This window comes from Seriola aureovittata, chromosome 3 (assembly GCF_021018895.1).
Source record: "Seriola aureovittata isolate HTS-2021-v1 ecotype China chromosome 3, ASM2101889v1, whole genome shotgun sequence".
Taxonomy (NCBI): Eukaryota; Metazoa; Chordata; class Actinopteri; order Carangiformes; family Carangidae; genus Seriola; species Seriola aureovittata.
The window spans coordinates 28,737,696-28,762,893 of NC_079366.1; the positions used below are offsets into that span (position 1 = coordinate 28,737,696).

Here is a 25,198-nt window from a genome sequence, read left to right on the forward strand (position 1 = left end):
CGGAAGTGATGTTTTCATTACCCATCTGCCCCCTTTCGGGTTGTTTGTGGTTTGTTCTGCTAAAAACGCATTTGTAAGTATTTTTTTTAAACATTTGTACTCAATAATAAACATGGCAGTTTAGCATTTAAAACGACAATACAACTAGTTTTACTTGCAGTTGTCATTAAGTTACGTGTCGCTCATATGTGCGCGAAGAAGACGCTAAACGTTAGCGGTTACACGGTAAACTAGCTATTGCTAATGTTAGCTGTTAGCCGGAGCTGTGACGCGTTCCTGTGCAGCGAGAAAACGTCACACCAAAGTCTGTGCAAAAATCGGGCACTTTAATGCTGTCATTCACCTTGAAAGACAATGTGTCACTCACTCCCAATCAGAAATTAAAGAAATTAAGCTAGCGTTGTTTAGCTACATAGCTTAATTTTGCAAAAAAAAAAACATACATTTGTGCAGTAGCTAAATGTGCTAATGATATTGGAAACATATATGCAAGATTATAACTAACATGCGCATTTTTCAAGTATAGCCTGGTTTGACGTTTTCCCCACTTGGGAAAAGTAAGCTAGCTTACTTTAAGCTACCAATTTCTTCTCTCCAGCTAATTATTAAGCTAAGGCATGGTTCCATGGTTCAACTAATAAACGTTAGCTAACATTACGTCTCTTATGTTTAACTGTATGTCCCCTGTGTTTTGTTAGCAAGTTATTACCTTCACGTTACTTCAGGCTGCTAAGGACAATCGGCTGTCTGTTTACACGTAACCATATGTTATATGACATTACTTCTTTTTTTATCTGCTGACAAAGGTGTGAATCCATAACAGGTGTGGACATTAAGGAGTCACTATGGTAAGCCATGATCTGCACCTGCATCTGTCAAGATACAAATAAAAGGGGTATATGTTCAAATACCCAGGATATACTTGTTACTAATAAAGTGTGCTTTACTATTTTTCTTGTTAGGGTGAGAGAAAAGGAACAAACAAATACTACCCTCCAGATTTTGACCCGGCCAAGGTGTGTATGATTGCACAGACCTGTGACTGTCAGTGTTTTTAAATCAACTTTTGTGTACATATACTGACTTGCATTTCCACCATTTCTTTGTTTTCAGCATGGGTCACTCAATGGCTACCATAAAACTCATGCTCTCAGGGAGAGGGCCAGGAAACTGTCCCAGGGCATCCTCATTATCAGGTTAGTACACACACACACATACATTGTCTGTTGGCTATTGATTAGAAAGGGTAAATGATTGATGATCTTTTGCAGTTCAGGTACTGACATATTATCAGAAATGTTAGATTAATTTGTTTTTGTCAGGAGACATATTTATACAAGCAAATGATGTTAGGTGATGTATTTTTTACTGCCACGAATCAGTGTGGTGATAAAATATGATGAAATAAGCAAATCTAGAATACACTGATAAATTAAGTGTACATGTCGTCTGTCACTAATAATCACAAGTATTATAAAACATATAATGTTACACCTTAAAATATAAAGTCAGCAACTAAAGGAACTTTGATTCTTTATCAGAGCTGGTGTTTTGTATGTTTTAACTATTTGTGTCCCGTTAGGTTTGAGATGCCCTACAACATCTGGTGTGATGGCTGCAAAAATCACATCGGCATGGGTAAGTCTGGAGAAAAACACGGCCCATTTTGTCAGGCTCAGTCTCACACAGTGTCTTCATTTCCATAACTCCGATGTTCTGCCTGTGCAGGGGTCCGTTACAATGCAGAGAAGAAGAAAGTGGGGAACTACTACACCACGCCAATCTACAGGTAAACAGGGTTGATTGCTGACATGAACTTTACACTGTTAAGATGTGTTGTGCAGTTTACAGTACCTCCTCTAACACCAAAAAAAAAATCACTATGAACCATCTTTTTTTGTCTCTACAATCAGGTTCAGGATGAAGTGCCACCTGTGTGTCAACTACATTGAGATGCAGACAGATCCGGCGACCTGCGACTACGTGATAGTGAGCGGGGCACGCCGGAAAGAGGAGCGGTGGGACATGGCTGAAAATGAGCAGATCCTCACCACAGGTAAAGGGTTCATGTTATCAAAAAAGGTTGATAGCATTTTTCACAAGGAGACAGTCTGCCTGCTTTTTCGCCGCCTGATTTTTCTTGCGCTTGCTCATCAACTCACTTCTCTCCCTTTTCATGCAGAGCGGAACGAGAAGGAGAAGCTGGAGACGGACGCCATGTACAAGCTGGACCATGGTGGGAAAGACAAGGAAAAGCTTAGAAAGGCTCTGCCCTCTCTGTCGGAGATCCAGGACCACCAGTCTGGCTGGAAGGACGACTTCCAGCTCAACAGCACCCTCCGCAGGAAGTTCAGGGTAAGATATTTAGCTCTTGTATTGTTAATGGCATCACTGTGACACAATGTACCTATCATCAGTTATGGGTAAATTGCCAATAGGAATTTTTCTTCCAAACTTGTGTGAACCTCCAGCACCAGTATAATTCACCTATACAGTCTTTATTATTGTTTTTCCTTTGTAGTATGGCAGGGATAGTATGGTTTTTGAAGTATGACAGGAATAAGAAAATGACTCCTAGCAGCACGAGAAGCATATAAATGAGGCCGAGTTCAGATTTCTTGATTGATAAATGTTACTAAATGTGGTGTTTTGTGCTCTGCTTTTAACTGATGGTGCAGACCGAGAAGAAGGTTCAGTCTGAGCAGGAGGAGAAGGACAACGCAGTGAGGATGAGGACGAACCTGTCCATCCCTCTGCTGCCAGAGAAGGAGGAGGATAAGAAACTGGCAGCACTACTCACCTACCAGGCACCTGACTGTGAGTTTCAAGACTTATTAACTATCTCTCTTTAAGATATTTATTGAATGCATTCGACCCTGAACCATCTCTGGCTGACAGTTTTTTATGGGTAGCTCATGTTACAAACTTACTGACTGTATTTACTGTATATTTAAATAAAAAAAAATCAAATATCAACTCGCCATGTTAGTTCAGTTAGTTAGTTTACAGCCTGTCTGATTGTCTAAGCGTTTGTGCAGTGTTATTATAACTGATAGAAATTATGACTATAAAATATACTGTAATAAAACTGCAAATTTCCTTTAAGAAATTTGAAACAGATCACTTCCTCTTGTTTCATGGCCTAGTTTTCCACAAAATTTCAAACAATATGTTAAACATTTAACCACGTTCAGTCTACATGTATGTAAACGAAACAAAGTTTGAATTTTCATAAAAAGTCCCTTTGTCATCATTCCCCTCCTCTCTCTAATCAGCCTACGAGGACAAGAAGCACAGCAAGCGGAGAGAGATCTCCTCTCGTTCATGGTTCAACTCCACCTCGGCCACGCCAGGCGGCGCCGCAGGCAGCCTGCTCCATAAGCTGGGCCTGCAGGGGAAAGAAGTGGCGGTGGCCAAAGCCCTCAGCTCCTCACACAGCCCGCTGATCCGCAAACGCACGGGAGGACTCGGAGCCAAAACCGAACCCTGCGCCACCATCACCCGCAGGAAGTCCGACCCCGGAGTCAGCATGTGTGACGGAGAGGTTTCAAAGGTCGCTAAGACGAAGGAAGGCTCAAATACAGCGGTTAGACCAACACGAGCGGGTCGGGAAGTAGCAGAGACAAACGACAGTGTTAAAACCACAGAGGAAGTGGATAAGGGATCCGTAAAGGCAGAGGACTTTGAGAAGGAGCGGGACAGAAGCAGAGGAGCAGTCACGTCCCTGGTGGCAGATTACAGCGACTCGGATTCAGACCCTGGACAATGAGGCTGTTCTCCACACAAGAGTTTAATGGGACAGTTTCTGTTTTCAATGGATGGAGGTCATTAAGTCCATGTGTCATTTTGTGAGAATGAAACACAAGCGGGAGATGTTCATCACAGCTGCGCTTGTTATAACCTGCCACTTTTCACAGATTTTAATTTGAAGCCGCAGGTCACCGTGTGTCATGTGACGACACGATGACTTCAGTTCAAGTATTGTATTGGATCCATGTGAAAACACTTTATTGAAATTCTGTTTTCTGGTGAGAAAACTGAGAAACTTTGGAAAATTAAATGTAAAATACTGTTAAATTCTGTTTTATTTCTTGTTATGTACCTTGTGTTTTTGGGTCAGTAATTGTTCCACTATCTTATAACATCCAGTGGTGAATGGCAGGGTTCGCATTCAGACCAGGAATCAAAGAAGCTGCCATTTTTAGACTGACTGTCAGAAATCATTCAGTAAGAAAATCCATAATGAGTATCACCAGTCGTTTTGAGTAATGACTTCAGGAATCACAGGAACAGTATCCTTCTGTTTTAAATCACCGGGGTGTAAGATTTAGTGAGATCCCCCTGAATCCTACACACCGGTCCTTTTTAAGCAAATTTCTCTTTGTCATTGCTTTTATTCGATTTCATGCAGTTCGTTTTGTAGTGTAGTAACGTAGGCACACTAAAAGAAAGTGTTTACACTAAAAAAAGTAAATTCCTGCAGTTACATTTATGTTTTTACCAAGATTCATGTTTCAGTTTCATCATGTTGGTTTATGCTTTTTTTACCATGAAGCTTTGTTGTTTGTTGTGCAGACGCCACTGAGACCTTTGGACATTTGTTCACAGATCAATTCTTTAAAAACTTTTAAGCCGGACTTGATAAAGATTTTCAAAGACAGCAGCTCAAATCTCCACTGACAATCTGACTGCACAGGGTTTTTATTTAAGTTTTGAAATGGTCTTTAATGCAACACTTCACTGTTTAACTTTTAACTTTTAATTTGTCTTATTTATTTATAATTTGTTTAGAATACTTCACTTTTGGAAATAATATAGTAGAGTTGATTAAAGTACTTTAGGTTTAGTGTTTTCTCTTTGGAACAGTGACAGTCGGAGTCGATTTGGCTTAAAATTGGCCAAAACCAACAAAAGAGAAAGCTCCTTCCGTGATACAGCGAGTGATACGTAAAAATTAAACTTCTTAATGCCAAATCTTTGCGAACCCTCGTGATTTGGGAGCAGATCCACGTTTGTTGGCCAACAAGTCTGCAGTTTGTTAGTGTCTCTGTTGAGTGTTATTGATCGGAAAACGTCCCCCCTCCTCTTTCTGTTGACTGCACAGTATCTGATGAGTTAGGAGAGGAGGAGGAGGAGGAGGAGGGGTGGGGGTTGGGATGTGGTAGCTGACCGTCTCTCTCCGGTGGCCACAGTCCACTCAGACTCCAGGTGAGTCAACATGGGTCAGTGGAGGCTGCACAACATTTTACTTCTCTTGCTTCTCTGCAAATCCAATGCACAGTTTGACAGTTTGAGAAGGTAACCCGCGTCACTTCTCCTCCTTTCTTTGTTTATATCCGATATCTTCAGTTTTCTTTACTAATGAAGCTGTGTTCTTTACAGAGGGTCCTGGCGTAACAGGTATGTAAGATGTGTATGAGTGCAGAGAGATCATTTATGCAGTTGCAACCTTTCGTGTCTTTAACACAAGTTATTATTTCTGAATCTGCCCCCAGAGCTGTATCCCTTAATGAATACCTTGGTCTCAGGGAGTAAGTAACCAAGGCTTCACGCGTCTTAACAGAACTTTCAGATTGAATGTGTTTAATTCACCACTGCATCAATTCAGTTTTGCTTGAACAAACAATTTAAAAGGGTTTGACCAACTGATTTTTGCTGGACGATGCCGATTCTGAAAATTTTCGACTGATCTTCATGGTGGCTGCTTTTATAATTTTTCCTTCGATTTTCAGATTTCAACCGAAAATATATTTTCTCTAGTAAAATCCTGAGTAATGATTTTGTTGTTGCTGTGGGATCAATGACACACATACACTGAGTGTGACAGAACAGATTAAATACTACTAAAAACATTCTTGCTTCTTTTCTTTTTTTAATGGGGATATTATTTTTAACTGCACAGCATTATCACTTCCTTCTCCTTGTTTTAATTTTTCATTTATTACCATACTAAAGAATTATCATGTTATTTGTTTGTTTGATCTTTAGTTTGCAGCGCTGTGTCATGAATGACATTTGAATTGTTTATTTGCAGAAAACTGGATCCAAAGGACACAATTAACAACGCACCGAGGTACATTTGCTAATCAGATGTCTTTTCTTACACCCATTAATACAACAGTCAAACCACATTGTGCAAATAATGAAGGATGGATTAAAGCTTCACTCTTTATATTGTCTAACCTCTATGATTATCTTTCAAAACACAACTTAACACATTTGAGTATTGCTGTTTGTTTTTAGTGGTAATAATGCAGGAGCAGAAGCAGACGTGATTGTACTGTGGATAGAAGTTAGACACGTGCTGCGGTGGTGATACTAGCTGTAGTAGTGCTCCACTACCCCTGGCTCATATTGCGTCGTCCTGCAGGTTCACCCTTCTGGCCCCAGACCTGCTGAGGACAGACACCGAGGTGAACCTTTACCTGCAGGTCGACGGTCTAACCACACCCATCACCGTCTCCATCCTCATCCAGGAGTTCAATAAGAACACCTTTCTTCTCCAGGACTCGGTCATACTCAATGAGGGAAATGGCTTCAACACTCTCAAGGCCATAAAGGTGACTCACCAGGGTCGCAGCTGAAGGGACAAGGTGTAGACGCTAGAAGATTTAACAAAGGAACATCGTTACTGTGTATATATATATATATATATATATATAAAACATTTCATATTTTTACTGTAGTTCCAATAATATAAAAACAAAGGGGTTATGCCTTTGAATGAATAATATTGAATATTGAATTTATAATAATCTGTCTAATTTGTCTTTAATTTTGTTTATTGTTTGCTTTGTCTCTTTTTGGCAAATGAATTAGACTCAAAGAGAGAGAAAGAGTCTGTAGCTGTAACTGTACAAAAGCAAACCATAAGAACAATTACACTTAAAGGGTATTCAGTGAAAAGGCAACCAGATGAACTGATCAACAAATGATCCACAATGCATAACGTCTGCCATCACAATATAATCATATTTGTATTATCAACACGATATAAATATGTCAGTTTTTTAAATATCACAGTATATCGTGACAACCCTCGTCCTGATCCTCCGTGTCGTGTTTATCCCAGCTTCCCTCGGATCTTTTGAATCGCGATGAGGAACAGAACAAGTTCGTGATACTGAAGGTGACCTTTCAGGGCTTCCACGTCGAGGAGAGGGTACTGATGGTGTCCTTTCACTCTGGATACATCTTCATCCAGACAGACAAACCCGTCTATAACCCTGGAGACACAGGTGAGGGCCGCGGAAGAAAATGTTGCATTAATGACACAAAAGGATATAGGAGATAAACACATGAGCACGAGAGACCGCAGGTAGTATTCTAGGTTCACACTGAGTTTTACTGCCACAATGAGGAAAAAAAAATAAGAAATTTGAAATTTAGAGAATAAAGTCGTAATAATACAAGAAAAAAATCATAATAACTCAAGAAAAATGTAATAATATTATGAAAATTCAAAATGTAAAATTTTGAGAGAAAAAAACATAATTTTTAGGAATATTACATCAACCATCAACAATAGAAAAGACTCAGTTTCCTATGCTAAAGTAGAACTTAACAGGAAGCTCCACGTTCCTCATTTTAAAGCAGAACCTAAAATTATGACTTTATTCTCATAATATTATCATTTTTTCTCTTGTGAAATTACAACTTTATTCTTGTAATATTGTGACTTTATTCTCTATTTTTCCCCTTTAATGATAAATTCTATATAGATTCAGTTCAGAATTTTAAATTAAAGGTTTTTTATTTTTATTTTGACTTTCTAGTGTAGTGGTCACAGAAACGGTGCTAGTATAAGTGGTATTACTAAGAATGAGGATGGAACCCGGGGATACGAGCCTGAACAGTGTTTGATTGATTTACAAAAAAAAATTTATGAATTTCATGTGAAGCTGTTTTTGTAATTTTTACCCTCTCTCCCTCTCCAGTTCGCTACAGAGCCTTTGTGTCTACGCCTTTCTTTAAGGCCTTTGACAGCACCATCACAATAGATATCCAGGTAAACAAAACCAGACTTCTGAAGACGTACCTGATGATGAAAATGACCATTAGCTGCAGCCCCAGTAAATATACTCTCACTATGAACACTGATATTTCTAACAAGAGCACAAGAATGAACATGATGCAAAAGAAATACAAGAGATTTATAGATTTTCTGGAGGTACAATGCAATGACTTTGTTGTATCCTCCGTCCTGTTGACTTATGGGTTTTATCAGCTCATTTGTTCACGTGTGTGTTTCAGAATACAGAAAATCTGGCGGTTAAACATCTGCCCAGGGTCAGAGCTGATGACGGTGTCTATGCAGACATATTTCCTCTCTCTGAACTTGTCAAGTAAGATCATCCTGTTTGATTCATCGGTTAGCTGCATTCACCCTCTTTTCCACCATTACCTTGCTTTTTATATACGCACAGTCCAGACAGCAGTCCTCGAGATATTGCAGGGTTTTTTTGGACTCACCGTGGTGAAAACTGTCAATATTTCCATCCAGAATTACCTAGAAATTGAACTCAGTAACTTGCAGGTCACACATGTTTATTTTAGCCCTCCTCTTCCTCCCCCTGTTTACTTTGCGTAATTTGCTGTAAATGTAAACTAGGTCCTCTTTTTGCAGTCCTTATATGAGATGGAAATCAAGTAGTGTTGGTTCAGCACTTCGATTATAGGTCCATAGGTGCTAGATAAGAAGCCCTCCACATGACAAATGTGAGTCTCCTTCCCCTTATGGTCAGACTTTGGAATGATCTCAGTATCCAGGGTGTTGGTAATGGTGCTCATCATGGCGTCCATGTCCAGAGCAGTAATGACTTGAAGAAGTCATCCTGATGTACCACACAACAGTTAGTGAGGGTGGTTTTCCCTCCGTTGGTTATGCCGCAGATATGGTTCGTCAAATCGTAAGAAAAGTCTCAGAGAGTTCAATAAACTGGAGGTCAGTTATCAGACAGGAAGAAGCTTGAAAAAGCAGAAGGTTGCAGCAGGAAACATCAACTACTTGATTCGTCCACGGCAGCAGAGCTAAGCGAACTTTTCTTCTCGGTGTGTTCGGTGGTAAGCAACAGGATTTATAAATAGATCTTGACAATGATTTCACTCTTTTATGGTAATTTTCCAAGGTATCACAGTTACTTTATCATGGTTTATTTAAATATCATGTATATTTAAAGTCTCTGTTTCCCTTTGTTTTATGCACTTTCTCTAACACTGTGAATGCAGTGAAGGAACATGGACGCTGACTGCAAAGTTTGACCACTGGCAGAAGAACACATTCACCTCCCAGTTTGAGGTGAAGAAATATGGTACATGACATTTTTTTACTTTTGCTAATAACATCAGTAGCAGCTTTGTTGTCAAGCTTGAACTTATTTTGATCTTAACACATTTTCTCAACTGTGAATATCACGTTTTGGAATGGCTCTCTAACTGTGGGTTTCAGTGCTTCCTGCCTTCAATGTCACCTTGACCCCCAGGAAGAACTTCCTCAACCTGGAAGACAGTGAACTGGTCGTAGAGATCACGGCCAGGTCGGTCTTACACACTCATTCACACGCAAGCACACTTACTTGTTATGTTACGGCAATGTATTATACATCTAACCGTCTTAACCCACACTGCTGCTGATTAAACTTCAACTGTAGGCAAATGTTTGGCCGATAGTCCTTCTTATTGGCGGTTGTTTGTGGTTCTCGATATGCTTCTTTGCCAGTGCCCCCCTAAATCCTATGGATCCTGCACTCTTTAGTTTAACCTAGACCTTATCCCTGCGTTAACGACTGTGTGTCAGGTACCTGTATGGACAGCCGGTCCAGGGGACGGCCTACGTGGTGTTTGGAGTGAAGATGAACAATGTGATGACGAGGTTGCCGTCGGTGAAGCAGGTGTCAAATGTAAGTCACTTCTCCATCCTAGATTTCACCAGCTGTTCTCACTCATTCTGACTGTCAGCTATGTCATAATTAAAAATTAATTACTACAATTAATCGAAATCGCAATTTGGCCAAGTGCAATATCCAAATCGCATGAACTGCAATTTTCTTTTTTTGCTGATAAAAGTAAAATGTGTCACAACATTGTTATGCACTGTTAGCACCTTAAGTGTTGTGGTGCCACACGTAACGGGAACATGTTTGTTTGGTACAAGTCCCAACAAAAACCACATCATCATCATAAAAATTTTCAGTGGAAAGAAAATGCTATAAAATAATGGCAGTATGATTTTTTTATTTATTTTTTCATATCGTTCAGCCCCAATTGGTTTTAAGCCTCTCTCCGTGTTTGGTGTCAAGCGAATGTCACTGTGGTGTTCCCCTGTCTGTAAAAAGGATAATGCAGGCAGTGCAGTGAAGAGCGTCTCCTTGGTGCTCGAGAGGTTGCCTAAACTGGGGTTCGAGCTTGGTTCCTGTTGATTTTTATATGGTGAGATGGTGAGAGCCACGGGACTCAACCATAGTGTCCACATGCAGCTGGTGAACCAAATGAGCAGAAAGATCAGAAGGATTAGGTGTTGGGGAGTAGAGCTCTCGAAAAGAGTAATTTTAGTTAAGAAGATTGTGTGTGAAAGATAGTTTGACAAGAAAAATCCTATGTCAGTGTTCACTTAGTAGCTTTTCCTAGAGCTGTCAACCACATCTCACAGTCTTCCTCCGTGGATGAAAGCTCCAGAAAAAAGCTTCTGAGTGGACTTTGAGTTAGAAATATAAATATTGGTTAATAGTTCTTAAAATTATATATCTGTAACTTTTGCTATTGCTACATAGCTAACGTTAGCATTAACAGCTGTTTACTTACCAGTCTAGATGAAAAGTTGCGTGTTCAGCATCAAACTTCATTCCTGTACTCACCAACAGCTGTCTCTAGAGGTGGAAAGAAACACCAATGTTAACTCTCTATCACATTTTTTTTCTACTAAAGTTAGCATTTTAACCAGCTAGCCCTGGCCCACCTCGTCACATTCCCATAGTGACTCACTGCAGCCCCTAGTCTTCCCTGAAGACGTAGCGCTGCTCAGAGGGCGTATGATAACCTCTTGTCTTATAAACGCAACAATGGCTGAAGCTCTTTTCAAGGTGTCAGTCACCACCACACGCACCAACAACTAGCACCTTTAACTCAGTTGTAACGGTGGTAAAATCGCTTTTATTTCTGTCAGATGTTTGGTAAAATTATTCTGCGTGTTGTTGTTTCCCTGTAGCTGGATGGAGGAGTCGTCAGCCTGAGCATGGACGAGATCAGGACAGCTTACCCCACAGACTTTAGATCTTTGGTGGGCAACTCTGTGTATGTCAAGGCCTCCGTGCTCACCAAGACAGGTAAGCACACAGGAAAAACAACACAGATAAGCATAGTTCAAGTGACTGCACATAGAGGCTGTAGTGAAAAGAGAATTTGACTAGTGATTTCTCACTCTGTTTTATGAAAATTTGTGCAAATGTAGCACAAAAATGCCGTGATGCGGGCGACACTGCTCTACAAGAGTGAGATTATCTTTGAAACCATCTCCAAAGTTCGAACAAACCTGTGATGTGCGTGCTGTGTGGTGTTTGTTCAGTTTGGTTTGTTTGCACAGCCTAAAAAGAGCAAAATGTCGTAAATTTTGTCAGAGTTTATGTTGTGTCCCACACTGGACAGATCAATGGACGATCATCTGCGGTGCAGCTCCACTCTTTGAAATGTATGTGGGTCATATGTGTAGTAACATGCTCTTTAACCCTCCTGCATAAACTGAAGTCTTCAAACGCTTTGACTTTCCCGTGTCACAACTTAGGGAAATGGAAATGTGGGGCATGTTGCTGCTGAAAAAACCCAACGAAACTGCATCCTGTTCATTTTCTGACAACTCAAGGAATTGTTATTAAAACGTATTATTAAAAATCCTATAAAACTTATCACACTTTCTGTCCATATTTCCAAACACTGGTACAAACAGTGACACACTGCATTAAAATCTTTATTTTTACCCAACAGATTTAAAAAAAAAAAAACTCCACTCCACTGTGAGAAATCAGTTAAAATAAATTATTATAGATTATAAAAGAGTCAAAATATCAGAGAGAACCTTTCAGTCTATGAAATGGTTGAGGTTATTGGTTATTTACTTTTCTTTGACCTCTGTGTTTCTCCTCTACAGGCAGTGACCTAGTTGAAGCTGAAAAGAGCGGGATTAAAATTGTGGAGTCTCCTTATGTCATATCGTTCAAAGACACACCAAACTACTTCAAGCCGGGCCTGCCCTTTGACTTAATGGTAAGAACTGTGGTCTGTGTTTCGCTGGATCCTCTGGGTACTTTCTTTTTTTGTTTGTTTTTTTTTGTGCTCTTCAACTCAATCACTGTGAGTGAAAAACTCTCCCCCCAACAACCTGTCCAGATCCAGGTGAGCCACCACGATGGTTCCCCGGCTCATAACGTCAAGGTCAAGGTGAATTTGCTGGAGGCGCCGCTGATCGTCCTCTCCGGCGCCACCACGGCCATCATCAACATGCCCAACCTACAACTCCCACAAACCATCACTGTAAGTATGACTGCATGCTGCTTTCACTCACTGAGCTTCTTCCCACCTGCAGCTGGATGAGCACGTTGTGATCACTTTTACTTTAAATGCTCTGCTGTTTCCACTGTTGGTTGAAATTTTAACCATTATTTAACACGCCGTTGAAGAAGAGGCCTGACCTGCTGACAGGGATCCTTTAAGTTTTTATTATCAACTCATCACAGCCAGTTTTTCATGCTTCATTATTACTCTGAAAATTGACAAAGAAACTCCCCTGATTAAAACAAAGATGATTTCACGCTTGAACTTTGAACTGAAATATGTCATTTGTAAAACATTTTTACAAATATATGATTGTTATAACAATATATTTAAGCTTTATGACACTTATATTGAGTTAAAGATTCAAACCTGAGATGGCATGATATTCAAGGCTGCACCACTACACCAAATTGTTAAGACATTTACGTCTTTAGGTCTACTATGTTTCTATATGGGTTTGAGCAGTGCTTTGCTGTAGAGCTGAAAGAATTAATAGATTAGTTGATCAGTTGATTGACCGGAAGTTATTCAAGAACAATTCTGTTTAATATTTTTTGATAAATAAAAAAAAAAAAAAAACGATTTTTTCACTATTTTCAGAAATGTTTTAAACTGAACGGCAACTAATTGGCGGATTAATTGTTAATGAAATTAGTCCTTTGTTGCAGCCCATGTTTGCTGTATTTCTTTTAACGCAGTAAGAAAAATTACTGTTTCAATCTATATATGCAAAGACAGTTTTAAAACCATGAAACCTGAGCGTCGTCAGAAGACCTCATTTACTCAAGTCAAGTCAGTTTTATTTATATAGAACATTTCAGCTGATTTAGAGTTAATTCTTGGTTATAGTGAGGAGACCTTTATATGATGATCTAAGGGATCTCTTTGATGTGTATTTAGTGAGCATGTTGCAAACATAGGAAGGAGCTAAACCATTAAAATGTTTAAAAACAATGAGGAGTATTTTAAAATCAATTCTTTGTTTTACTGGGAGCCAGTGAAGAGATGATAAAATAGGAGTAATGTGCTCTGATATTTTGGTTTTTGATAAAATTCTGGCTGCTGCATTATGAATAAGATGGAGTTTATTTAACTTTTCTGAGTCTGACTGAGATTAAAAAAAAAAAATTAAAAAAAACTTCTAACTTTTGCTGTATTAAAGATCATAAAAGTCAGTCGTAGAAATATTAGAGATATGCTTTTGGAAGTTGAGATCGGCATCCAAAAACCACACCCAAGTTTCTGACATGCTCACATGGTTTAACAGACAGAGGAGGTAACAGAGATTGAATCTCATACCTCAAAGCCTGAGGACCTACTAAAAGAATTTCAGTATTGTCCTGATTAAGTTGTAAAAAATATTTGGCCATTTAAAATCTGATATCTGCAATGTGTACTGGATGAGATCATTCACTGGGTTAAGGTTATCGGCAGAAACAGAGATGTATAACTGTTTGTCATCGGCATATTGATTGATAGGAAATATTGTATTGCTGTATTACGGACCCAAGTGGAAGCATGTACAAATTGAACACTGCTAATTGTGACAACAGGACAGGCATCTTTGGGTGTATGAAGACAAAACTGTCAACTGTGTCTTCCCCCAGGTTGAGACAGCACAAGTCCACCTGAGACCAGATCAGCAGGCCAGACAACAGATCACTGTTCAGCCGTACATTAGCTTTAACAATGAACGGAGTAACTACCTGTACATCTCCTCAGGGGAAAACAGAGTGTCTGTAGGAGAAACAATGTCCCTGACGCTGACCATCAGAGCTGCAGACCAGAAACACAGAGACTTTATCAAACATATCAGCTACCTGGTGAGACGGGAACACACCCTCACATCTCCGCTGCAGAACATTTCCAGCGCACATGGGAATAAAAAATGTAATCATCACTTACTCCTCCCTCTCTCAGGTCATCAGTAAGGGCGAAATCATCATCGCTGAGCGTGTGGATGTGACCGGTCACGAGGTCACCAGCGTCACGGTGACGGTCACCCCGGAGATGATGCCATCATTCCGTTTCGTGGCGTATTACAGCATCCCCTGGGTAGGGCGTGGAGAGGTGGTGTCCGACTCCATCTGGGTGGACGTGACAGATTCCTGTGTGGGAGGGGTGAGTGACACTAACCCAAAAATAGTCCCAAAAATAAATGCATTATTTAGTCCTGTGTGAGAAAAATTCACTAAAACCTAGAGTGTCTGGCTCTTTTAGAAAATCACTGAGATAATAAAATTAAAAAGATAAAAGTCTAGGGTAGGAACCAGTAACCAGAGTAGGGTAGTCATAATATATTTAGAGACAGACGACAATATTGTTGGTTCTTTTGTGTGATTTGTTAACAGAAAGAAAAATATCATCTTGTTCTCAGTCAAACAAAAAAGATCTGGTCTGAAATTAGACTCTGAACCTTTATGAACCAAATTAGTATTAGTTCTGTTTCTCCTTTTGTTGTGTGTTTGTCTCTTCAGCCTTGTGTCTGTTATTGTGTCGATGCTTTTGTATTCTCCCTGTCTTGTAGCTGAAAGTCGGGCCAGTGGACAACAAGCACCGAGACTATGCACCTCGGGAGAGATTTAGTTTTCAGGTCAGAGGTGACCCGGGGGCAAAGGTCAGCCTGGTGGCTGTTGACAACGCTCTCTATCTGCTCAAGAAGGACAGACTCACACAGAATAAGGTGTGTTTGTTTGTGTGTGCATCTGTTTTTGAAGGTGAGAGTATGTTAGAATATCCAGCACAATAAGAATCTGCTTTATGATTTCATTATAATTGTTATTATCTATTAATTCTGCATATTTGCAAATGCGTCCCACAACCAGGAGTTATCGAAAATGATGTGTTTGTTGTTCTGTTTTTATAAAGAGCTACACTGAAACTCAAAAGCACAAAACAATTCATGTCTCCTTGTTCCCCCTTTTCTTAGATGTGGAACGTGGTAGAGGATGGAGACTTTGGCTGCACCCACGGGGGAGGGAAAGATGCCATGGGGGTGTTCACAGACGCAGGACTGCTCTTCTCCTCTAGTCTCGGGGTCACAACTCAAAACAGACAATGTACCTACCCCCTATCTCTCGCTCTCTCTCTCTCTCTCTCTCTCTCTCTCTACATATACTGTATATATGCAGCGATAGTGTGTGTTACAGTGTTATGTATTAAGCTGGTGCAGAATCACAAGTTGTCACAGGTGTTTTACTTTCCGACAAGTCGTTTCTTACACAGAGCCGACATTTTTATTTTTACATTTTATAATGAGGAGTGCAAAACCCAAAGCCTCTGTGGCGAACAATAACAGTATACAGTAGCTCATATTGAAGGCTGATATAACACCAATATTCGCCAATTGATAATTACAATCACTGCTGATTGAAATTATCCTGTGACTGTATTCAATGTCTTTATTATATGCCTATAAAAATACATTTATTTACACCAAGATTTTCTCCTCTCCGCAGCCCTGCAGTGTCCAGGCAGTGCCAGAGGGAGGCGCTCTGCTGAGCTGTTGCAGCGTAAAGCCCAGCTGGGTGAGTGTCCTCCTCGTCATAAAGACTCATAAAGGTTTGAACGTCTCAGTCTGAACCATGGACTGTAAATAAAAATGGACATAGCTTTTTTGGAGCTCAGAGTGAGCTGCTCCACTGTCGCCATCTTGGCAGCGCCTGACCCCGCCCCTAACTCTTGGAAATGGGCAAAGAGGCGGGGCGTGTGTCGAGCTGAGACTTTGGTGTATGCTGGTCGGTGGCAAGCATACGCTCACCCGCCTGTCGCTCAAAGCAGCCACACCCTCAATTACTCATAATGTTAAGCCTTAATAAAATGTAAACAGGTGAGTTCTATAAACAGAAATTAGCTCTAGAGACCATGTTTATTTCTGCTGTAAAGTTGGACATTTTCAACGGGGGAGTCTATGGGGATTGACTCACTGTTGGAGCCTCAAGTGGTCAGCCCTGGAGTTTGCTGCCTGGTCTGGTCATTAGCTTCGAAGTCTGATAATTCAGTCTGGTACAACAGACAATTGTTAGTAAATCCTGCCATGTTATCTGTGTGAAGTGAATTAGAGGATAGCAGCAGCCTGTGTCGTAAAGGTTGGCAGGATCTGTGCCACTGTTATGGTTAACATCTAATCAGAAAGTCACCTTTTTACACATCTAGCAGTCAGCCAGCAACAGTAGCATTCATTTGGAGTCATGTTTCAGGCCAGGTCAACTCTTTAGCTGCTAGCTTTTCCACTTTCTTCACCTGCTAGTCACTAACTTTGTGTGTTTTGTGCTCGGCAGGTAATGTACAGTGGGCTTTAAATTCTTGTTTTAGTGGAAACATGGTCACTAAGAGTGCTGAGACTGAATCATGCAGTAATTATGTACTAGAACTCAGATTCATTGATAATAATAATAATAATAATAATAATAATAATAAATTACTTAAAAAAAAGGCTAAATGGCAAAAAACATTTAGTTTAGTGATCATCTTCTGAGGGTCCATCACTCCCAGCAACCCATTTTACATTACACAGTAATTTCAGTAATTGTTGAGAAGAAACGAGTGATTCTTTCATTATCAATGCTGATGACTTTCTTCTGTCTCCAGAGAGTCACTACAAACAGGGGCTGCAGCACCGCTGCTGTAAGGACGGCCTCAGGGACATCCGCATGCCGTACTCCTGCACGCGCCGCTCCCTCTACATCACTGAGGGCTGGGAGTGCATCCGGGCTTTCCGCTACTGCTGCGCCACTTACAGGGGCGAGGTGTTTGACACCACAAAGCCCACCACCCCGCCACCCACGACCACAACTGCCCCCACCACCAGCTCTCCGCCCTTCGTTTATCATAGAGCAGTGGAAGTCGGCCCAGGAAGGTTTAATCGCTTTCATGGTACTGTACCTCAACCTTATCAGCTCAAAAGACTTAACTTAAAACTTAAAACACAACTGACAAATTGCTTTGGAATTTAGTGGTATAAGGTTTGCCATGTTGGTTTAGTCTTAATTATGTTCCCATTTTTAATACTATTTATTTATCAAAATTTCTGATTTAGTTTTTTCCCCTCAATGTGGCCCTAATACTCTGCCATACCTTTTAAAGCAGGTTTCTAGTTTAGTTCAGTTTAGTTTGTATTTACTTTGTTTGCAATTTGGGAAACTTGACTTGGGGCGAGATTGAAAAATCTCAACAAACCATCAAAACCCTTTTAAAAATGTGTGGACAGATGAACAGCTGTCCGCAAGAGACAACTACAACAGATGTGTGTTTGTGTCAGTAACCATAAAAATGAATCTGGATGCAGCAGCAACAAGAACATCAACAGAACATAAAATGTAATCACAGGCACAAGATGCAGCTTTATCTGCAAAATATGTGTAATTCTGCTTCTTCGATTTTACTCTTATTTCAGTTAAAAATGTTTTTCACATATAGTTTAAGTTATTTTGTTGGTTGTAGTTACCCATTATAACCTTGGTATTAAAAACTTGCTAATCATATATGAATGTGTTCACATAGATCTTACTCCATATGCACGCGTATTACCTATGTCGCCTGGACTGCCTGGACTGCGTAGACAGCCTGGATACTTCGGCATGGCTGGACTGCCTGGACCACCAGAACCTGAACTGGAAAAGCTCTTTACTAGAAACATGATGCCGGAACCAGAGATGGTGGAAGAGCTGGAGAAAGACTGGAAGTACCAGGATGAGAGTGAGCTGTATCTGCGTCACAAGTTCTTCGAGTCATGGCTGTGGACGGATGTTAGACTGCCCAGCGAGGCGGGCGAGGACGGGTGAGTGAAAGATTAGAGAAGAAGTTTCTATCAGAGGCAGAAAAGTCTGATTGATTTAATAAATCCTCTAAGTCTTTAGATTTTTATTTATATGAATCCTTGTACTGCAGTTAGGTTGCTCCAAGAGCAGATGTGGTGGGAATCAGCATGAAAAAAAAGGTAAAATAGGAAGCAAGCAATCATAAAAATGCAGCTTGATATGGATTAGAAAAAGAAAGAATGAATTATCTTAAAGTAAGAAATTATGACTTTGTCTGAAACTATGTGACGCAGTTTGTCCGAGTCCGTGATTCATCTCCACAGGAACAAGTGGACCGTAAACAAGTTGTTCCCTACAAATGATGCAGAGGTTCAATGGGTCATCTCGTGTTTTGTTATCGACTCATAGATTTTTAAAAACAGCCCCACTGCACCAACCCCATCCTTTACACCAATAAAGATTCCCTCTCTCAGCAGTGGAACCATTTATGATTCCATTTGAATCAATTAATGACTGGAAATTATCTAAAGGCTCCAACTTCTTAAGTTTTGTATACAAAATGTATATATATATATAAAAAAAACATCTCAGCCCATGCAAGTTACTTTGAAAATAATAAAAAACTTTAGCTTTTATTCCTGTTAGTGTAAATTTGAAAATCCAGCCCCTGATATTTGGTGTGTTATATGTGACGGATAAAAGCACCGGACCATTTCATCGTGTGAGACAAAAACATGCAGCGCTGTGACTTCCCCCGGGTTACGTCATGTTGTGTTTGGTCAGTGACGTAGCGACTGAATAAACAGCTCAGAATCAACAATGCCGACTCCGTTTAACTGTATTGAACAGATACAAAACCAATTTGTGTTGCTTTGCTCTGTACATCCCCGTGTATGTGTGTGTCTGTGTGTGTGTGTTGATTGTGAAATTTATCCGTCAACCTAAACACCACAGCCGCTGTCATTGTTTAACACCAAGTTAATGTTTTACAGGTTGTGTGTTGAAACATTAGAAAATCCAACTGCAGTTTAATGTATACAGAATGGACGAGTTTAGATTTACTTAAAAAATAAAAATTAGGTCCTTTTCGTGTTTTCATTTGTGTTCTATCATCCTGTAAATCATTACTTATACAGCTGTGCTACAGAGACTTTCATGAGGCATTTATTGAACAGGACCTGTGGTTTTGCTCTTGGATCTCTTTGCTGGCGATAACACAGACGTGAATCTGATCAACAGGTTGGCGTCTAAGAACGTGCCTGTCACTTTACCTGACAGCATCACAGAGTGGGGATTTCTGGGCATTAGTGGATCGCCTGATACAGGTAGGAGGAGGAGGAGGAGGAGGAGTCTAATTTTATGAAAACTTGAACTGGAATAAAAATACTTTTGCGTTTGAGATGTTTTACTTTCACATATAACATATATAATTTCTAACAGTACTCACTACTACATGCTGAATATTTATTTGCAATGTTACTTTTATACTGAAATAATTCAAGCTAAAGTTCATTTCCATTGCTCAATCAATAAGCTCTACAGGAGATGTCCAAATTAATTGCATTGCTAAAAGAGTAAAAGAAAACCTAATTCTAAATGTGACGATATACTGAAAAAGCAAAGACTTTTGAAGAAAGAAAGAAAGAAATTGTTTTCAATTTGCAAATATGTGCAAAATCTGAAGCTTCAAGGTTCTAAAGGCTAACAGAAATACTACAAAAACTCATGCACAGTCACAAATCTGCAAATAACCCCCCTGGCTGATTTGCTTTTTCAATGTCCGCAGGTTTCTGTGTGGCCGAGCCTTACAACGTCAGAGCATGGAAGAATTTCTTCGTGGACCTGAGGCTGCCACATTCGGTGGCGAGGCTGGAACAGATCGAGATCAAAGCTGTGATCCATAACTATGGCTCCACCGCGTTGCACGTAAGAGAATCACCATAAAGCTACACGGCACAGCCACTTCAGTCAGGGACGTTCAGTAAATACAGATTGTTCACCACGATCACCATTTTAGTGCAGCTGAGGCCAATGTGAATGTCATTAGATTTGTTGGTATTTAGTCATAAACCAAAGTACTGGACAAGTTGAAATTGGTGCTAATTGTAAAGTCAAGGGTTCACCAAAGTTATTATGATTCATAATCAGGGGAACATGAAGGCTGATAGTGGCTCAGAGACATTTTCACTCAAAACTTTCTCTCTCTAATATTGTGAAGTCGTGACTTCTACCTGTAAAGTGCCTTCAGATAACGTATCAAAGAAAATTTAATTGAAAACCACAAATATCAGCCCCCTGGTGGCACCTAGAGGAAAAGAAAGGGGATCAAAGAAGTTATTGTCCTTTGAGCACCATGGATATTTGTACCAAATAACGTAGCATTTCACTGCATGCAAAAAAAAAAAAAGTAAATCTGTTGGATGGCGTTAGAAGGAAAGTCAGGAAATCTCAAATGTCTGCAAAAAAATTTCATGGCAATCCATATGAGGGGGTTGTTGAAATATTCAGCGTCAAACTCCAGCTGTCTCCAGAGGCGGAAAGCAACAGCTTATCTTGACTGTAATTCTATCACTTATTTTCTTCTACTGAAGTTAGTATGCTAACCAGGTAGCCTCGGCTCAGTCGGACCGTCTTGTCACTTTCCAATACCGAGTCACTGTAGCGACTAGTCTGCCCTGAAGAAGTAGCGCTACTCAGAGGTATAATAACATTGTCTTGTAAACGCAATGACGGCTGAAGCTCTTGGCAGGACTGGTAAGTAACAGCTGTTAATGCTAACACTTGCTATGTAGCAATAGCACAACTTACAGATAGCTCCTTTAATGCAATAGAATGATAAGAATGGAAGAAAAAAAATCTTGGAACATTGATTGATTGTGTTGTGACTGGTTTCGGCTCAGGTGAGGGTGGTGCTGAAGAGGACAGAAAACATGTGCAGCGTCGCCTTTAGGGACAGACACACACAGGAAGTAGACGTGCCGGCCGGCTCTTCTATAGCGGTGCCTTACACCATCATGCCGCTGGTGGTGGGGAAACTTCCTCTGCAGGTGATTGTACTCGCTGGCGACGAGATGGGAGGAGACCAGGTGCAGAAATCTCTCCGGGTGGTGGTGAGTGACAGTTGATGATGAAAATGTCGATGCAGTATAATCAGGGAGGGATGTAACTGGTAGCCTGTAAAGTTTGTCCCCTTCATAAGCCAGAGTTAGCTGCTAAAAAGTTGAAATTCCTTTAATGTCACAGTAGTTTTATTTCTGCTGCACTTCTATGGTTCTATGGACAGTTTCTTTATAGACAATATTCAACTGAAGAGATTAACTAAAGTGCAATTAAAGGTTAAAACTAGATGAATGGTCTGTATAAAGACAGTAACTAAAAGATAAAAGACTTGAATAAACTCTTTTCTTAACCCAAACAGCAGGAAGGAGTGCAGAAGACTGAGGTTTTCAGTGCGGTGTTGAATCCGTCTGCTCAAGGAGGTAAGAAGATTGAGATGCTGTGGCGCATGATTTCCTATTATCTCCTATTAACTGAACGTTAAACAAATTGGAGACAGCACATTGGTAAACACCACATTTTCTGAACTCGGGTCTTTTAAAGCTTAGGTTCATTTGCTGTCAGGCTTGTACAAATAACTGTATATATTTTATTTTCGTCTCAGGAGTGGATCCTCTTCAGGTTTGGGTTAGGTCGTCATGAAGTCTTACTAAACGGCTCCGTTTCCGTCCACAGGTACGCAGATAGTTCATGTTGCCAGGACGGAACTGGAGTCAGTTGTGCCAAACTCTGTTCCAGAGACGTTCGTCAATGTCCGAGGTCAGTCACTTGCAGAGCGGTGATGAGGATTCAGAATAAACCTCAGAGAACAGACTGATTCTTTACTCCACCTCCCCCCCAGGCAACCTGTTGGCAGACAGCATCGATAACTCCATCAATCAGGATTCTCTGGCGTCTCTTCTCCGGATGCCCGGTGGCTGCGTGGAGCAGAACTTGGCCAGAATAACTCTGCCGCTCATCGCCACCCTCTACCTGACCCGAACCAACGGCTGGGAGAGTGTTGGGGTGCAGCGCAAGGCTGAGGCTATCGGATACATCAAGAGAGGTGAGAGAGCGGGAACATATGGATGAGGCAGACAGATATCTACAACAAAATAAAAGAGGACAGTTGATGAACTGAGAGGATACTATTTAAGATTGGATGGACTGCTGTGTGTAAGATGGGTGGATGATTAATGGATAATTGGATACATGGATGGATTGATATCCATTCTTTCATTTATCCAAATAGCCATTTGATGGATGGATTGATAGAGAGATTTGTAAATGGCTAGTTGGATGGATGAACAGGTGGATAGTTGGATAAATGGATGGATGGATTGATAACCAGATGGATAAATGGCTAGTTGGGTGGATGAATGAACAGGTGGTTGGATGGATGGATTGGCTGACGGGTAGGTAAATGGCTGATTGGATAGATGGATGGATGAGTGGATGGATGGCTAGTTGGGTGGATGGATGAAGAGATGGATAGTTGGATGAGTTGCAGACTTGGTGGACAGATGGACAGCTAGCTAGGAGGTTTGTTATCAATATGACCTAAAGTTAAAACATCTTCACCTCCATCTTTACATTTTTACAGTTGGTGGTGTTTTGTGTTTTCAGGCTATGAGAACCAGCTGGAATACAGAAAGACCGATGGCTCTTACCCCCCCTACAAGCGGGAAGGTGCAAGTACATGGTACAGTCAAAAAGTCACACTACAGACAAAATTACATTGTAGGTGTTAATGCTCATAAAATATTTTGTTTTTAAAAAGGTCTTCAATCAGAATTACTTCTTACTTTTTCCAAGACGCAGAAAACTAACTTCTGATTTCCAAGAAAATCTGGTCGACAGATCAGTCACTGTTCCAGTTAATTGGGTTTTCACACAGGCGTGCATGAAGATTCAAAGAAGGAACCAGTCTAATATTGTAGTGGTGCAGCTTTCCACATCAAAACCTTCTTATTGTGCCAGATTTTCCAAAGTTATCCTGAAGAAACGCAATTAAAAAAAAGGCGATGCCTGTCGTCAGAACGCAAAGGTGTCCATACTCTGCTTAAAAGTGACTGAATGTAGACTAATCCGAATGTCAGGATCACAGCATACGTGGTGAAGGTGTTCTCCATGGCTCACTCCATCATCGGCATCGAGAAGCAGCACGTGTGTGACCCTCTGCTCTACCTGGTGGAGAACAAACACCGGGGCCTGGGAAACTTCATAGAGGAAAACCCAGTTTACAGCACTACCATGACTGTGAGACACACACACACACACACACACACACACACACACACACACACACACACACACAGGCCCCTGTATAAGCTGATTATTCACTATTTTTTGTATCCATGTACTGTTTGTTAAAGGAAGTTTATTTTTGAAAGGCTTTTTAGGGGGAAAAAAGAACTTATGTGGAAAATGTTGAAAAAGAATAATTAATAAATCTTTTCCAAGATTTTAATAAAAACCTTTTTTTTCCCTGCGTGTGTCACTAGGGCGGACTCAGGGGCGACGACCCTGTAACGACCCTGACGGCCTTCGTCCTCATAGCGCTCGCTGAGGCCAAGCAGGCAGCCATCCGCTGCACCAGTACAGGTGTGAGTGTGGAGGTAATTCATATAAAGAGAAACAAAAACAACAGCATTAAATGTGTCAAACAGTGACATTTAATCCGTAAAATCCCTTTTTGTTTTGTTGTATAATCGGTGGTTATATTAAAACTACCTTTCACAATATCCGTGGTTACAGGAAGTCATTAGTAAGACAGCAGAATACCTGAAGAGAGCGCTGCTGAAGCCCGGGAGGAGACCGTACACGGTGGCCATCGCCTCGTATGCGCTGGCTCTGCTGGGGGACGCTCGACCTTACGACCCGACACAGACGTTACTCAAAGCAGCAGCTCCAGGTATCATGTGACCTGCGTTTCATATGCATCACACCAACTAACTGCTTTAATCTCTCCACATTTATTTTTACTTACATGTAGTTTTCTGATTCTTTTGTGAAAAACCTTCTGGGGTCCGGTTACTAAAAAGAACAGATAATGATGAAGTACTTCCTTCTCTCCTCCAGATGGCAGCCACTGGCCCGACCATCAAAACAACTTGTTCACCTTGGAGGCGACCGGCTACGCCCTGCTGGCTCTGGTGAAGCTGGGACACATGCGTGAAGCCGCGGCGCCCTTCCAGTGGCTGAACAGCCGGCGAAGAAGAGGCGGCGGCTACGGCTCCACCCAGGTACCAGCGGGATGTGTCTGGTAGAGAATCCAACAGTTTCTCATTGTCAGTTTATTCACCTGCTTCATATCTGATAAGCGGGTTTCGCCTCATGCTGCAGACGTTCATTCAGACTGTTGAGATGAGGCCGAAACAAACTTTCCCCTGAGGGATAAAAAAAAGGGGACCGTTCAGCTGCATATAAAGTAAATAAAGTTTAAAGTTCTGCATTGATTTAAGTTTTATAAAATCAAAATACTTGATCATATAAATCCAAAATTGCCATGAGCTGCTCAGTGATGACCAGTGGAAACACAGCTGATCACTTCCTGGTTCTATGCCAGTGACAGTCAGAGCCGGAGGCATATTGTTTTCAGGTTATCCGTCCGTCTCATTGTTGTGGACACGATATCTCAGTAACGCCTTGACAGAACTTCTAGATTTTAGTGGTCAAAGGTCAAAGGTCAAAGATGACCTCACAAAACATGATTTTGGCCTCGTGAACACAATATCTCCGTAACGCCTTGAGGGAATTTCCTCAAATTTGGTAAAAACATTCACTTGGACACAAAGATGAACTGATTAGACTTTGATGGTCAAAGGTCACGGTGACCTCACAAATCACTGATTAGCCAT

The 25,198-nt window shown here is 40.8% G+C and overlaps 2 protein-coding genes and 1 long non-coding RNA gene across 3 annotated transcripts in view; 2 read left to right on the top strand and 1 right to left on the bottom strand.

Annotated features, from left to right (window-relative positions):
- yju2b (YJU2 splicing factor homolog B) lies at positions 1 to 5,852 on the top strand. The gene is made up of 10 exons (XM_056371128.1): positions 1 to 73; positions 807 to 848; positions 963 to 1,016; positions 1,114 to 1,196; positions 1,583 to 1,638; positions 1,729 to 1,789; positions 1,914 to 2,056; positions 2,183 to 2,355; positions 2,679 to 2,817; positions 3,276 to 5,852. Exons 2-10 carry the CDS (start codon positions 846 to 848, stop codon positions 3,767 to 3,769), a joined length of 1,206 nt encoding a protein of 401 aa, XP_056227103.1. The 5' UTR covers positions 1 to 73; positions 807 to 845; the 3' UTR covers positions 3,770 to 5,852.
- c3b.1 (complement component c3b, tandem duplicate 1) overlaps positions 5,198 to 25,198 on the top strand; it is a 25,334-nt gene continuing 5,333 nt past the window's right edge. Inside the window, exons 1-32 of the mRNA XM_056370818.1 lie at positions 5,198 to 5,298; positions 5,383 to 5,400; positions 5,496 to 5,531; positions 6,035 to 6,073; positions 6,371 to 6,560; positions 7,073 to 7,238; positions 7,938 to 8,008; positions 8,254 to 8,345; positions 9,229 to 9,311; positions 9,449 to 9,536; positions 9,797 to 9,899; positions 11,204 to 11,321; positions 12,140 to 12,255; positions 12,379 to 12,522; positions 14,151 to 14,366; positions 14,464 to 14,664; positions 15,071 to 15,226; positions 15,473 to 15,602; positions 16,002 to 16,070; positions 17,134 to 17,418; positions 18,046 to 18,322; positions 19,542 to 19,627; positions 20,089 to 20,228; positions 21,203 to 21,412; positions 21,721 to 21,781; positions 22,035 to 22,118; positions 22,201 to 22,404; positions 22,965 to 23,040; positions 23,438 to 23,597; positions 23,843 to 23,956; positions 24,096 to 24,252; positions 24,420 to 24,583. Of these exons, the coding sequence (XP_056226793.1) occupies positions 5,219 to 5,298; positions 5,383 to 5,400; positions 5,496 to 5,531; positions 6,035 to 6,073; positions 6,371 to 6,560; positions 7,073 to 7,238; positions 7,938 to 8,008; positions 8,254 to 8,345; positions 9,229 to 9,311; positions 9,449 to 9,536; positions 9,797 to 9,899; positions 11,204 to 11,321; positions 12,140 to 12,255; positions 12,379 to 12,522; positions 14,151 to 14,366; positions 14,464 to 14,664; positions 15,071 to 15,226; positions 15,473 to 15,602; positions 16,002 to 16,070; positions 17,134 to 17,418; positions 18,046 to 18,322; positions 19,542 to 19,627; positions 20,089 to 20,228; positions 21,203 to 21,412; positions 21,721 to 21,781; positions 22,035 to 22,118; positions 22,201 to 22,404; positions 22,965 to 23,040; positions 23,438 to 23,597; positions 23,843 to 23,956; positions 24,096 to 24,252; positions 24,420 to 24,583 (4,134 nt within the window). The 5' untranslated portion in view covers positions 5,198 to 5,218. The remainder of the gene's footprint in view (positions 5,299 to 5,382; positions 5,401 to 5,495; positions 5,532 to 6,034; positions 6,074 to 6,370; positions 6,561 to 7,072; positions 7,239 to 7,937; positions 8,009 to 8,253; positions 8,346 to 9,228; positions 9,312 to 9,448; positions 9,537 to 9,796; positions 9,900 to 11,203; positions 11,322 to 12,139; positions 12,256 to 12,378; positions 12,523 to 14,150; positions 14,367 to 14,463; positions 14,665 to 15,070; positions 15,227 to 15,472; positions 15,603 to 16,001; positions 16,071 to 17,133; positions 17,419 to 18,045; positions 18,323 to 19,541; positions 19,628 to 20,088; positions 20,229 to 21,202; positions 21,413 to 21,720; positions 21,782 to 22,034; positions 22,119 to 22,200; positions 22,405 to 22,964; positions 23,041 to 23,437; positions 23,598 to 23,842; positions 23,957 to 24,095; positions 24,253 to 24,419; positions 24,584 to 25,198) is intronic.
- Positions 10,271 to 11,868, bottom strand: LOC130165957 (uncharacterized). Its single transcript, XR_008827078.1, has 3 exons — positions 11,255 to 11,868; positions 10,801 to 10,865; positions 10,271 to 10,475 (listed from the first exon to the last, which is right to left on the bottom strand). It is a non-coding gene; the product is annotated as an uncharacterized LOC130165957 (long non-coding RNA).

Coding starts and splice junctions, on each gene's coding strand:
- yju2b (XM_056371128.1), top strand. Junction 1,017..1,113: donor CAGATTTTGACCCGGCCAAG/GTGTGTATGATT, acceptor CTTTGTTTTCAG/CATGGGTCACTCAATGGCTA. Junction 1,197..1,582: donor CAGGGCATCCTCATTATCAG/GTTAGTACACAC, acceptor GTGTCCCGTTAG/GTTTGAGATGCCCTACAACA.